Source organism: Coccinella septempunctata, chromosome 2, assembly GCF_907165205.1.
Source record: "Coccinella septempunctata chromosome 2, icCocSept1.1, whole genome shotgun sequence".
Taxonomy (NCBI): Eukaryota; Metazoa; Arthropoda; class Insecta; order Coleoptera; family Coccinellidae; genus Coccinella; species Coccinella septempunctata.
In genome coordinates, this window is record NC_058190.1 from 21092422 (window position 1) to 21108309 (window position 15888).

The following is a 15888-nucleotide window of genomic DNA, read 5'->3' on the forward strand; positions in this document are numbered from 1 at the left end:
TCGCTGTTGCGTAGCTTTGGTGAGACAACGCCCTAAGTCTTTTCGATGTCCTCTCAAAGCTAAAAAATTCTTTGCTAGGGTAAGTATGACATTGAATAATCTTCGAAGGAACATTTTCCAAAATGACTCTTCTTCGATAATTTCATCTTCAATTTCCTTATCAATAGTATATTTTTTTCCAACGTTCATACACAGCACATGCTTCCACATGTCCCCTCGAAAATCTGTGTTGTTTAATTCTTCCTGATAAATGTCCCCAATGCCAGTACACCATGAATTTTTCCTTTGGGAAGAAAATAACCAGCAGGGTTGACGATAGATTGCGTCTGGTATTTTAGAATAACAGAGCCAAAACCGATGAACTGATCCATATTTAGGAGTTGAAAAGTAGTATGATTAGAAAAACACCAGTTGTTTTGGTTGACATCTTTTGAAAAACGACCGGAGGCTGCAGAGAAAATTTGACGTTTTTTATCCGCACTCAATATTTTGTTCTTGAAGTTTCCCGAGTCGTTCGCATTTTCGAAAAATGATGATATAAACAACACCCCTTCTTTTACCTGTGGCATGCAGACATCGTCATCGGCGGCGGTATTTTCATCGGCAAAAACTTGAAATTTTCTTCAGAAGGCTCCTTATTCTCAAAGAGCGCTGCACCGCTCACATTATCTCTATCTGGGTCACTATCAATATCAATAAAAATATTTCGGTCGTTACTACTTGTAAAAGGCTGAATAAAAAATTTGTCAATTTTGGGTAATTTTTGTTAACTACTATCTTCTCTTTCCTGGAGTAGTTTGCGCTTGAACGTACCACTGGTTTCTTTTTTTTTATCCATAATTGAAATTCCCAAACACAACCTTAGAGCAGCAAAAATGTTTACACTTTGCGTGACAGTAACCTGGTTAACCAAAATATATGAAATATGATAGAGTATATCAATAACCTAAAGCTTTTATAGATGTGGATATACTTAAAAACAGATATAAGTAATGAAAATATGAAGGGAAAAAATTCTAATTTAATGACTAAACTGCTGGGAAAAAAAGAATCCAAAAAATTATTTCAGTAATTCCAACATTTTGAGCCATCTCTAAAACAAGAACATATATTGAGTTTCATTAAAAATGGTAAATATATACCAACGATGGATTTTTCAGACTTAAGGCGATTGACAATGCTGCGGAAAAAATTATGAAAAAATTATAAAAAACCTGTTGGGTTGAAAAAAAACGCGAGTAATTTCAAAGCGTATTTAGCAAATCAACATAAGGAACAAAATGAAACATACCTTATCGGGAAAGAATACATAGCCTCGAAGTACCAAAGTAGCAGAATTTTTTATAGAATTTGGAACTGTTCGGCACGGAAGAGTTGGAAAAAGAATTAATCAACCGAAATATTTAAATTGTCTGCATGCCGTTAATATATTCATTGATATTTAATTCCAGACATTATTTCCACTACTCAATTTAAAAATTTCGGCTTATTCTGTTCAGTGGTCGGAGAATCCGCATCCGCTCCCTACAGATGTCGCTAAATGTCGACGATGCCATGGGTAATGGGTAAAAAGGATCTTGATGATCACTGAAAGTGAATGTTGTTCCCTTACCACCTCCTAACAATCTCTAACCCTTGCGAACAATAGAACGTTCGCAAGGAGACCCGTACTAACATGGATTCTGATTCAGTATAGGTCCGTCAAAGCAGATGGAAGCCGTGACCTCTGGTGGCTTAGTTGGGTAGAGCACTTGACCGGTAATCAAGAGGGGCGCGGGTTCGAATCCTGCTTTTTCAGAATTCAATAATTGTCTGCATGCCGTTAATATATTCATAGAATTAATCAACATTTCGGTAATGATTTGGTACTGCAGAACAACAATCTACTAAAGAACAAAAGGGATGTAAATAGAAAATAAAATGTGCAGGGTGGTGGGTGGCAAGGAGAGCGTGCGGTAATGACGACAACAGATTTTTTATTACACCCAGTAATATTATACCAGAGGCACAAATGTACCCGACATGATAAGGCACAAAAGAACTGGAAATCTCTGTACGGAATAGTAGCAATTTTTAATGATTCAAAATTCAATGTAATGTGAATGAATTTCTAGTGAAATAATCAATTGAAATATAATAATAATTTTTTCATATATAATAGTAGAAAAAGAAATTGAAAAATTCTATATGAAATGTTTTTCAGACATTTCAAACGGGATTTTTGCCCCCTCTTAGGGGCCTCCTAAGCTCGGGGGCCCCGGTGCACTGCACACTCTTGCACCTGCGTAGGTAGCTACGCCGCTGCGTCTGTCTTGAGAATGCGACCGTCTGCCAATGTTTTTCTTCTGAACTTCGATTAGTGATATGTTAATTGAAAATTTGACACAAAAATGATAATGGCGTCTTTTTGCTATATTTGACAGCGTCTATTTCAAAACAGCGACCACCCCCAACGGCAGACGCTCCAATTTCAATTCATTTGAGATCCTAGAACATTTTGACACAACATTCATCTTGGTAATAATTGGAAAGTTCTAATCGATTTTTTCTCATCTTCTCAATTTTTTTTATCCAATAAGGCGACCACTCACGTACGGCAGACGGACGGTTTCAAGTTCACATTTAAAAGTTGAACCAAAGTGCCAATTCAAACCTTTGGCAACTTATAAGGTAGTTGTTTTTTCCGCCAGCTCTCGGACATAAAATGAGCTCTGACCACTTTCTCAAGTTTTCTGTTCTATAAACTAGCTGAGTGACTTTTTTCAATCATTACAAAATACTTGTAGAGTATGTTGTCGATTCAATGAAGTTGTCACTTCAATGAAGATACATACTTGGCTCTATATACTTGCAAATATACATTCAAATTACTCATAATAAAAGGTATTTTATAACTGTAACATCGCAGTTGGCTATGAATAAGTCTGCTCTGCTATTTGCTAAGGTGCTTCGAACAAAATATCATAGAATTTCTGATTCAACGACGACTGCAATGTTGCAATCGTTAAACGACCCTGTATAATAAAATCTCCAGGACATGTGCAAACGGTGGAAATAAATATAATAAAAAAGCTATACTCATCTTTTTTTGAAATTTTGAGTAACTTCTACAATGGATCATTTTCAAAACTACATAAATTTTGTTTTCAGCATTCCACGTCCATTGTGGGTCCTTATCCTCAATACACTCTACCAAGACAAGCTCAACCATCCCAATGGCAATACGGATCTGTCGGGCATCTGCCACCTGGTATTTATCCAATACCATACCAGAACACTCATCCCTCTCATCAGAGACAAAGACCTGTTCATAGGGAACCACCGATACCATTGCAGCCAATTTTGCAGCCCCCGGAGGAAGAATCATCAGTTGAAACACCTCTTATAATAAATAAACGAGAAAGCACTGTTTGACAGTTACCCATTATATAAATCATAATAAAATTCTCGATACCGTGAATAATATCACTTTCCACATTTTTGTTATTTTCAACTGTAAATTCCCATAATGAATAGTTTATCGTGATAGCTGACATCCACATTCTCCTTTAATACAAAATATGGGACTTCTTCATTATTTCATCTTCACAATAACCAAATGATTCAATAGGTCCTTTGTTTTATATTAACAGAAATAAATATTATGCCACTATTCTTTTAATCGAAAAGCCAAATACTATTGGAAAACCGGAATATAATTCGTTTTCCAGATTTTTCTTTCAGTTTTAATTTATATCATTATATAGGTAACCTTTTGTTACACAGGGTGTTTCACGAGATGTTGGCCATAGTCTTATGGTGATTAATGGTCATCTAGGCCTTTTCAGCTTCTTTTGTATCCAAAGGCCATTCGATTCGGATATAATATAGGATGATTAATGAATTTCGGATTGGATTTTATATAACCATAATTTTAGTTTTTAATTATTTAGTACTCCGATTTCGATGAAAATTTGTGAGCTGGCTTTTTTCCAATAGCCCTTCGAGATGCCACAGGCAATCACAGATTATCAGATCAGAATATTGAGATTTAATTTTCAAATAAAAAAATCCTTATTTTCTGGATCAGTTGAAGAATTTTTGTTTTCAGAATAAAAAAAAGTCATATTATTTTCAAGCAAATTAAATTTTCACTTCGCATGGCACACTTGTTCAAAAGAAAAACGAACGAACGAAATCATATTTTAAGTACGTTTTTGAGAATACAGTTCTGTTTTCAATTATTCAGTTTTCAATGCCACCTGCCGAGATTTTTAATAATAAAAGCCCTCTTTTCAATCATTTATCATTCCGAATAATTTACACACAACTGACACACGAAATGCATGAACATGCAATATGATTTCGTTCGTTCTTTTCTCTTTTGTAACAAATGTTCTATGCGAAGTAAAAATTGAATTCGATTGACTGATTGACAGAAATATCCTTTTTTCAATTCTGAAAATAAAAGTTTTGCAACTGATCCAGAAAAATAAAACCTGATATTCTGATGACTATCCTGATCATCTTGACATTGCATCCATCATCTTTCGGGTTATCGGAAATAAACAATTCCATTGATTTAAAGACCTAGCTATATGATATAATATTTAAATGGTTAAGAGGAGATCACTGGTCTGTTTTTGCGAGAAACACAGTCAATAAAAAGCCGACGTTTCGATTTATTTAAAATCTTCCTCAGGGCAATTATTGGTTGGCCTCTCTAGTTTTCATATTAAAAATATCTTTCGATATCATCAATTTTACTTTACCGGATTAATGCATGTAGGTAGTGATACAGCAGACCATTGACATTGACCATTGATTTCAAAGTCAAAAAAATTTTTCTACTGTGTTTCTCGCAAAAACAGACCTGTGATCATCTTAACCACTTAAATACTATAAACAATTCCACTAAACTTCATTGAAATCGGACCACTCATTCTCACCTAGATATCGAAAATTAAGGTCAACATCGATAAGTCATCCAGTATCTCCGAAACTATACAGCCTATATGAAGTGCATTCACCACTATCCTATGACCAACCACTCTGGAAACACTCTGTATATAGTTTATTTTATTCAACCAGAATTTATTCAACCTTTTGTATAGAATCAAAGTATGGGCATAATTCATTTTCAATCCATATTGCAAGATATTAAATGGAAAGAATTGCTTTTCATTATTTGGGATCGCAGAATAGAAAACTTAATTTCGGACATGAAAGAAGAAATATGTCTCAGTCAAATATTGGAAGAGTTCGTCACAAATCAATAAAAAAATTCGCCTTGAATAAATTTTTCAAAATTGAATAATTTTCATTATTTCATTACGGGGTTGTTTTTCATTGCCTGAAGCTCAGCTTGCATAGTTTAGAGATTCAATATTAGGGCTGTGGTTTCAAAAATTCTTCACATTATCAGACCAGTAGTAACGACAATCGTATACTTTTTTCATTAGCTCCATAAAGGGATTTTCTTTACAGAATAAATTACAATGTTGAAGAAATAAATCCGTTTTTCATTTGGCAAACGGACATCAAAAGAAAATCAATTTTTTATGAAATGAACTGATGTATTCCTGGTGGATTGACGTACAATACAATCATTATTGAAGAATTATCACCATTGTGAAAAAAATCGAAATTTCGGCTCAATGTCAGTAGATTAAAATGATTTATATCAAATGTAAAATGAATTTTAGAAGTTTATTCATAACTTTGGCTCTGAATTTTTCTATTTGAAAAAAATATGTTATCATGTACAAGTTGTAAATAAGATCATTCTGTATAAGTGAAACCTAAATGTGATAATTAATATTAAGTAGTAAATTTTTGTATATCACTCTCTTTGTGGTAGTGCAGTTTTTAGTTTCCTATTTTATTTTAACCTGATAATACTACCGAGTTCTTTTCTTGAGAAATATTGTTTTTTCCAATTATATAGGGGAAGATTGCGCATACTCCATATAACTTCCTGATTCTACTAACAGAGAATTAACACTACCGAACCAAATATTACAAATATACCAATTACTTTTTCAGTGTTATCGTTTTGTAAATATAACTTATTTTTCTCTGCCGATATAAACAAAACCTGATTTTCAGTGGTTTTGAATCACCTTAAACCTACGTTGAATATTCTGAATTTTTCAATTTTTATTTCAAAAGGTTTTCCTTTTGAAATAACGATATATAGGTACATGCAGTCTGTGATGCAGATAGTCTTTCCCCATATAAGTTTTTCAATAACGCGAATAAAATTTCGAAGAAAAAATTCTTCTATGAACATAATCATTAATTAAATATTATTCACTGTACGGATATTTCAGAGGTGTGATTTTCTCTATGAATTTTGAAAAATATCGTATCAAATATCAAATTTTGAATAATTTGTAAAATGTGTATATATGTAAAAATGTTTTCAGAATGTAAACTGTTTCTCTTCAATCCTTAAAGTAAAGAATAAGTGTTTCCGATGTTTTATATTTCCATTGACTTTGTTCATGGACTCTCTACGATAAAATCATCTATTATTGATGAATTATAAATGTACTCAGCTGAAACTCAGTCTTTTATTTCTTTTGCAAAACAGGAAACTAAACAAAGTACATTTATGTCTACTGAAATGAATGTCAAATGAAAATTTCAAAGTACGAAAACAACGGTTAGTAGAAGTGAAGCATCGATTACCACAAATTTTCGTTGTTTGATTCAACCAATTTTTTTCCTTATACATACTAATCTACAAACGATTCATGCGACGAAACCATCAGAGGCTGTTCAACATCGCTCGAATGAAATAAATATTTTCGGTTATTTAGGGTTCATGCCAGTGATCACAAGACTACAGAACGCGATGGGGACTCAAGTGGTGATGCACTTTTTGAGGAAAATAAACAAAAAAATGGAAGAAAATTCTCGAAAATTAAATGAGAAAATGGACGAGAACTCTTGTAAGTTGAATGAACAAATGGTCCAAAGGAAAGAGAATATTCGAAAATTGAATAAGAAAATGGACCAGATTAAGGAAAATTGTCATGATGTGGTAAGAGTCAACTTTCAGATAAATTGGATAAGAAACTGGAAACCATAAATGAAAAATTTGTTAAAGCAGACGGTTTGATATAGTGAACGGAGTTAATGAAAAGTTTGACCAAGTTTATGATGAAGTTAATGGAATATTTAAACAAATGGCTGGAATAATTATTGAACATCATTCCAAATCGATAGATTCCTTGAAAAGAATGTCAAATAGAACGGATATTCTGGCTTTATCACCCTACAGCACAGCGAAAGCGGAAAATTACGTCGAATGTAGTAGAATGAAGATCAGGCCTCCAACTTTTGATGGAAAAATACCCTGGTCGACAAATCAAAAACACTTTGAATCTGCTGTGCTGGCAAACAATTGGAGCGAAAACGAAAAAGCCACGGCATTAATAGTAACTCTACGTGGAGAGGCACTCAGCATTCTGCAAACGATTCCGGAGGGTCAACAAGCCCGTTTTAACATCGAAACTTCAAATGAGATATGGCGATGCTCATCTACAACAAGTTTACCATACACAAATAAAGAACCGCGTGCAGAAAACAGGGGAAAATCTCCAGGAGTTTGAGGCCGTCCTGGCGAGATTAGTCAGGCTGGCTTGTCCACCTGCTCCAGATAGCTTCCTTGAACAGCTATCAATCCGATAAGCCAAAAATACCCTCAAAGTGATAATACCAGGAATAATGTCTGAGGATTCATTAAGAATAGCTATCCTCTTAAAGATAAATTATCGAAATGGGAAAATACTGGTAGACACTGGCTCGACCAAAACCATTTTGCGTCCAGAAATTGCTGAAGGATTCAAGATTCCCAGTTAGGATCAAACTTCGAACTGCGTCTGGACGAGGAATAACGACTTAAAAATCGATCGTCTCCACAATTGAATTGGGAAACGCAACAGTTAGCCACGAAGTTCAGGTAGCTGGAATCTCGGAAGAAGTTATTCTGGCATTGGTCCTTGTTAAGAAGCCAATTGGATATAAAGAGTGAGGTACGCAAGAGATAAAGGTAAATTTGTGCTCGTCTGCGATGCCCTTAATACAGCCATTGGGGGCGTTCTATCGCAAGTTCAGGATGGACAGGGAAAAGTCATCGGGTACTTCAGCAAGGTGTTGTCCAAACCAGATCGGAATTCTTGCGTGACTAGGAGAGAACGTTTAGCAGCCATCAAGTCCGTAGAATATTTTTACAAATATTTGTACGGAAGCAAATTGTTACTAAGAACGGACCACGCTGGTTACCCTCAAACTGTCAACGGCCTCACTCTTTGCTGAGAGGACAGACGAACGATTGAGGTATGATACCATTTTGTCCTGAAATTGAGAAATCAGTCCCGAAGGCAGAAGAACAGGTATACTGTCAACGGCATGAGGATACGGAAGGCAACGGGAAACCGTATTAAAGGCTCAAATGCATCCCTCGAAAACTAGTATGGCAGGAGGAAACAAAATTACAGCCCTCAGTCCCAGGCAGTCCTTAAGTGGGTAGAGGGTGCTAAGAATCCCCGGGTAGACAAAAAATATTACAACTTGGAATGTTACTCCAATGTTTGAGGCAGAAAAACTTCAAAATATTATCCAGGAGATAAATAGGTTCAACATAGACATATTGGGAATCAGTGAGTCGAGATGGCCGGGCACAGGTAAGATAGTGCGGGAGGAAAGTGTGGTCTACTACTCCGGTAATGATGAGCCTAATCACAGAAATGGGGTAACGTTCATAGTGAAGAAGAGTATAGCTCATAGCGTTAAGAGTGTTGTCAGGCTTTCAGATCGAGCTATGATCCTGCAGTTTGCCGGGTCTCCTATGGATATAACATTGATACAGTTGTAAGCCCCTACTGCCGACAAGGAAGAGCAGTTGGTGGAAGAATGTGGAGTTCTCCTCAATTTGGGTTATCACTGCATATGCAAGTTCAAACTGAATAATTATGAGTTTCATTCATGAATTTTTTCAAATGCACCGCGGAAACTATTCAAAATCATTTTTCAAATATGGGGTATTAAAATTTGAATCGCTTGGTTTCGAGTTTACGATTTGTCAACAGCGCCTACTAGACAATGAAAAGAACAATGTCCGATCAACTTGTTTATAAAATAACAGCTGTTGATTCACAGGCGCGTACTGACTGACGAGCCTTAACTGTAACCGGCTATAAAAATCCCATAAAATTTTACGACCTTCCTCATTAGTCGCAGACTTTATAGACAGCCGTCTATGTCATCAAGATAATGTATTTGTTGTCCTTTATTATCAAGGCATATTTCAGTCGATGTTGTCAACTTGTGCAATCGAAATGAAACGCTTTAAATTTTCAATACCCATTTTTTATTTAAGTGCTTAAAATAATTTTTTTGGAAACAGTTGAAATGGATATTTCAAAATGTGACGTTTCAAAGATATTTCATGAAGAAGGAGTATTTCCTATTTTATTACCAGATCAGCCAGCTACTTAAATGTACCAAATCACAGGATGTTTGTGTTGTTATGGGAGATTTAAACTCAAATTTAGGCAAGGGGAAACTGTGTAGAAAACTTTGGACTGGGCAAAGAAACAGCAGAGGAGATCGACTCATTCAGTTTTGTGAGGGAAACAAGCTCATAGTTGCGAACACTTTTTTTCAACACTCAACAAGAAGACTTTATACTTTATACTTGGCCATCCCCGAAGGACAACGATCAGAATATAATCGGAAATTAGTTAGATTTTAAAACTAAAATATTTAAGAACTGTGTTAAGAACGTCAAATCATACCCTGGTCAATTCCAATCACAATCATAATCGCAAAAATCAATATATGGTTAAAGAGGATTCAAAGAACACAGAAGCAGAAGTAAGGTGACCTGAGATTCCCTGAAAATGGGGAAATTAAAAACGAACTAGCCAAAGATATCAATGGAAATCCTAAGAAACTAGCCATTAGTACACATGAGCAAAAAATCAACGAGTCTTGGTCACATACTAAAGACACAATAGTAACAAGTCGGAAGAAGATATAAACAACCGATTTACCCAAGAAGATGTGGTGGATGAAGGATGAAATACTAACACTTATGGAGAAGAGAAGACTAACAAAGAATGAGAATAAATCAGCCTACAAGGAATTAAACAAAGAAATTAGAAGAAAAATGAGGACTGCCAAGGAGGAGTGGTGATCAAACAAATGTTCGGAAATATAGGAAATGGACAGAAAATACGAAAGTTCGAATATGCACAAGGAAATCATGGAAATGTGTAGAAGTTACAAACACAGGCCCATCAACAACCTCTGAGATGATAATGAAAAAATAAAATGCTCCTTGGAAGACCGTCTTAAACATTGGAAATCCTATATTGAAAAACTCTTTCAAGAGCAGAGAATAAAACCCTATAATAACGATGATACTAATAGACAATCAGCGCCCCCACTAACAAAACCAGAGGTCATCTACGCGATCAAAAATAGTAAAAAAGGGAAAGCTGTCGGACCCGATCAGATTACAATACAGGTGATAAAACTCATTGAGGAAGACAACGTCACCATTATGGTAGAATTGTTCAATATGATATATAAAACCGGTATTATACCTACTGAATGGCTAAAGCCAACGTTTGTCACCTTGCCAAAGGTAAATCCCCCTAAACACTGTGAAGACTATCGCACGATCAGTTTGATGAGTCATATGCGGAAAATCTTTTTGAAAATAACACGGTAGGATATATCGGAAATGTGAAATGGTACTGAAAAACAACCAGTTTGGCTTCAGAAATGGCATGGGGACTCGAGAAGCGCTGTTTAGCGTCAAAGTGTTCGTGCAACGATGTCGGGATGTCAGCAAGGACGTGTACTTATATAGAGTATCATAGACTACAGAAAAGCCTTCGACCAGGTACATCACATTAAATTGATCGAAATAATGACTGAACTGAACCTGGATCTTGAAGATATCAATTTAAAAACAACTTTATAATATTGGAACTAAAAAGTAAATGTGTAGGTAGAGTCACATAAAACGGATGATACTGAGATCCAGCGAGGGGTAAGGGTCCAAAAAGATCAACGCCTTGGAGATGTGGACATACCGCCGCATGCTTCGGATATCTTGGATTGACAGGATACGGAATGAGAAGGTACTTCACAGGATGAATGCTCAGATGGAACTTTTATACACCATCAAAAAAGGAAAATCATGCGCGGAGACAGATATGACTTGCAGCAACTGATAATACAGGGTGAAATCAACAGCAAGAGGGGCCCTGGAAGAAGAGACTCCTGGTTGAAGAATTTGAGGGCAGGGTCTGGCTAAATATCTGCTGAAATATTTCGAGCAGCAGCCTCAAATGTTAAATTGCCCTACTAGTCACCAACCTCCGTTCATGAGACGGTACATGAAGAAGAAGGAGGACCATGCTGCTTTGAAATGGCTCCTGAGTTTTAAAAACCCGGAAGGACAAGTAGCTAAACAAAATTTCGCCGCCCCCGAATAATTATATTTTGCCACCTTTCTGTTGACTCTATTGAGTTTAAGTACATAATTCTTTATGGAATAACGTACAACCTGCTAAAAATTTGCATATTTGGAGATAAGTCTTTTTCATAAAAGTGAGAAAATGTTGAATCTGAAAAAACGACAAGAAAAAAAGGAATACAAAAGAGTGGGTTATATACAGGGTGGGCTTTTTAAAACGAAACAGACGAGATAACGGGCGGAATAAATTTATTTCGAAAAAATGCTCGGACACGTCGATTTTTGTTTCGAGGGGGACAACTTTTAAGGTCAAATTCATAACTATATCGCTTCAACCCTTGGTGTTAGAACACCAACGCCTAAATTTTGAATAGAAAAGATAGGGTGAGTGATACCTCATTTGAAAGGCCTTTTTATACTGAATTCAGCATATTAATTTTTTTTCTCATTCAATGCATTAGTTTTCGAGATATTCAATTTTGAATTTCGTACAGTACCAGTCATTCCGCTAACCATGCTATGTGAAATCATCAATTATTTGACTAATTCATTCCGTGGTTACGATGGTAATCGTTAATTGTCGTTAACCGTTAATTGTCAACCATAGACAACGAAATAATTATTATTGGTAATTACTTTCCTCAACAATTTAGGTGGTTGTCTCGTCCGTTTCGTTTTAAAAAGCCCTACAAACTACGCCTGCGCCGGTATCATACAGTAAAATACATACAGTGAAATGTTTGAAAAATACAGATATAGAACAGACCTTCAATATGATCCAATTTGAAATTCTAAACTCCACAGAAAAAGAGATATATGAAAATCTTCAACAGTCTCAATTCGTATAACCACGATTTACTATTGTAAAGGGTGCTCTTGCTTCTCAAGTATTTTGAATCCCTCCCAGAAATGAATATTTCGAATTCAGATTAGCAAACAGAATATAAAAATTATTTCTGAATTATCTTTGAGGCCGTCCCAAAAACTATACAGTCCGTGACGTTCATCAAAGAGACCGACTGGCTAGAGGGCAACAACTCAAAAAGAGGGGCAGTGAGTGGCCGCTGCGGTGGAGATATTCACAGGCTGACTTTGAAAGCAGTGCTGGACTGGCCCGGTGAGATAATGAGAAAAATCTCACGGGGCCCACCCCCCAATTGAATTCTCGGGGACCTTAGTTGAAGTAATATAGAAATATTTTTCCTTGGAGGAATGTTATTTGAGATAAAATACGAATATTGGATTAAATAATTGCAAGAAATATGACACATAGGTACAATTCTTAGGTTTGGCACGATTCTGTTAGGTCTCCTTTAAAAGTGGGGTAAATATTGAGTACAAGGGGTGTTTCTCTATGACCTGCAAAAACATGTGCGGAAATTGGTACTTCAACTGCAGTTAAATGCGGACAAAATACTTTTCGCAAGGGTCTTAGGAACAATATTTTCTCTACAAGCGCTTTGAATAAATAAATACATCCATTTCGAGGAACAGATCAAATTTGATTTGATTAAATAATGACTGCATGTCGTTGCCATGGGTATCTCATCGTTGGCGTTCGGTGCATGGAGACATGACAGAATTTAATTTACCCTTTGACATTTGCGTGCGGGAAAGATATAGAAGGCGTTTTTCCCGTACCGGGAAATGCAACTTGAAATGCGTGCGGGAAAAGGATTGAACATTTTTTTTGCATTTGTAGAAAAACATTTTTTCGTTCAGATATATTTCCCGTTTTCGAAGCATTAGCGGGATTCATCAAGCTATGGTTATTTTACAGCAATATTTTGTTGGGCGAGTTGTTCTTATGTTTTGGAAAAGAAAGTTTATGAGTCACTAACTATAGAGTTTTTTTTGTGTTTTGTGCTCAATTCAAATATTCAAAAATTATTAATTGAGATTTCATTCTTATACTGGATTTTTTAAAGAATTTCTGTAATTTTTTTTTACAAAAACCGAACACAGTTTTCCCATATTTGTCTAGAGCTGTCATTTTTCGAATGATAATATCCAATAATCACAAAAAAAATTTTCTATTCTTTTACATTTCAGTAAAACACTATTGAGAATCGCAATCCTCTTTCTCAAATCGAGAAGCTCGATCCTTACCTATGAAATACAAATTAGGATCATTTTTATCCTAAACATTTTTTCTACCAGCGCATTGTAGAGGTAAGGATCAAATCTTTCGAACCTAGAGTGGGGAGAGTTCGATTCCTATCCTGAAATTTTATTGTGATTATTGAATATTATCTTCCAGGGAGGTCCTGCAAACTTGTGTATCATAATTTCGAACGGAGTCAAAATAGTGATTGGAAATTTTTTTTTTTAAGTCCAAGGGAAAGCTTCAATGCAAGAACCCCTAGCTATAAATATTTTATGATTCTCTTTTCATCCTTCAGGATGGAAAACAGCAGAGTACCTACGAAAAGTATTCGCAAAGCAAATCATAAGATTTGCTTTTCGCTATGGACATGTAAAAAAATTCTTTTCGATTTTGTTGAACTTTTTTTCACGGAAATTCTCAGAAAATGGAGTATCTGTACCCAAGGAATTAAATCTGATTCATCAAAGGAAAATTCCACACACAACACTCAATTGCTGAAAAAGGTCCTATAACACCTTGCATCTCGCAAATGCTTCATAAGTTTGCTATATTGGCATATCCTAAGTCAAAAATGTTTCTCCCAATATTATCTTCAGCACTATTAGCATATATAACATAAAGTCGTATTATGTTTGTCCAGGTCATTGGGAAACACCCTCTATATATGCTCTTCTTCATATTTATTTTTAGTTTTTTTCAGAGTTTATTTCTTTATTTATTTTTATGAGTTATCCTTATGAGAAGTTTCTATTTGTTTACCATTGGGGCCCAACGGTTTTCACAATCTCACTAGGTCAATATGAGCCAATCCGGCACTGTTTGAAAGTTATTTTTATGAGTAGAATGCGGCATCTTTGATCGTTTTCCATCTGCCGGTATTCCCCTTGTTCCTGTTTGAAATGCATTTTTATTCGATGCTTTGAGAACATATATGTGATTTGTTTTGCGACCAAGCGCAAAAAGCCGCCTTTTCGATTTCACTCTAATGATTAATAATGTTCCTCTTTTCGATTTTGAAGAAGAAAAAATTTTTGTATTAAAAATTGGTATCGTTTAATCAACTGATTTGTTGCCCCCAGGGTGCCCGGTATGACGGTCCTGAAGAGTATGACTTCGACACCGAACACAAAGCGGGGACTAGCCATCGCGTTGCAGACGCGTTATCAAGAAGACCTTGTTCCGAGAATTGCAGCCATTGTTCGCGCCTGAAAGAAAAGAAAGGACCACCGTAATCGAACAATCGAAGACGACTGGCTACCCAGGGGCTTGACACTTCCTTACCCCCACCCCAAATACAGTTTTTAGTTCTGCAATAAATCGCTAGGGGGCACTGCATACGAAAATATATGTCATATTCTCCACAGATTACTGTATTCTGACATATTGACATATTATATAGCTATTATTACAACTAGGGAAATATGGACAGTATATTTCCTGAGGTTGTCAAAGTTACAACTCCGCCCTCGGGATGTATAGACAACCGAGGGAAATATATTCATATTTCCCGTGGTGTAATCAATAGTTTTTTTCTGATTGAAATAATCTGTTATGGGGAAATCATTGTTAGATTGTATATTTTTGTAATAATTAAATTTTTAACGTTGCTATGGGCCATGTTTCTGAAAATCATGGTTGACTGGTTTCATTTTGACGTCTTGTCAGAAATAAAATTATTGAAATAATGTCGAACTACGTCGAAACTCAATCGGCAAAAGCCCGTGAATCTTTGGTTCCGGCCAAATCTCAAGCTGCCTACAGTAGAGAGTACGATTGCTTTCAGGAGTGGAAAAGAAAAAATTTGGTGGACGGTGTGAGCGATAATATTTTGTTAGCATATTTCCAAGATTTGGTATGTTGCTCTGATTCTTGTTATTCTTGATGTATGATTAATTCATTCGATCCCCAGTCGCAGAAATATTCACCAAACACGTTATGGTCGAAACTATCGATGTTAAGATCAATGCTACATTTGAAGGAAAAAACTGATGTCAAATTAGTCGATGAAGTCGAAGCATTTGTTAAGAACAAAAATAAAGGATACGTTCCTAAAAAATCAGCAGTGTTGTCCCGGGAGCAGCTCAAGACATTCTTGAGTGAAGCTCCTAATGACGTTTTTTTGATATATAAGGTAAAAGTTTCATTTTGATTTCCTCTGTTGATAAGATTTTTACATTCACAATTTTGAAGGTTGTTTTAATAATGGAAATCTTTGGCGCCTGCAGAACACAAGAGCTGGTGAATATGCTATCTTCAGATATCGAAGATCGTGGGTCGGTAATCATAATTAAAGTCTCAAAAA

General features: G+C 35.7%; 1 protein-coding gene across 2 annotated transcripts in view; it reads left to right on the forward strand.

The window, feature by feature from the left end:
- Nucleotides 1-6128, forward strand: part of LOC123306460 (nephrin-like) — a 907827-nt gene extending 901699 nt beyond the window's left edge. For both annotated transcript variants that reach the window (XM_044888477.1, XM_044888478.1), the window contains one exon: nt 3151-6128. In XM_044888477.1, the coding sequence (XP_044744412.1) occupies nt 3151-3414 (264 nt within the window). In that variant the 3' untranslated portion in view covers nt 3415-6128. The remainder of the gene's footprint in view (nt 1-3150) is intronic.
- The last annotated feature ends 9760 nt before the right edge of the window (nt 6129-15888 follow it).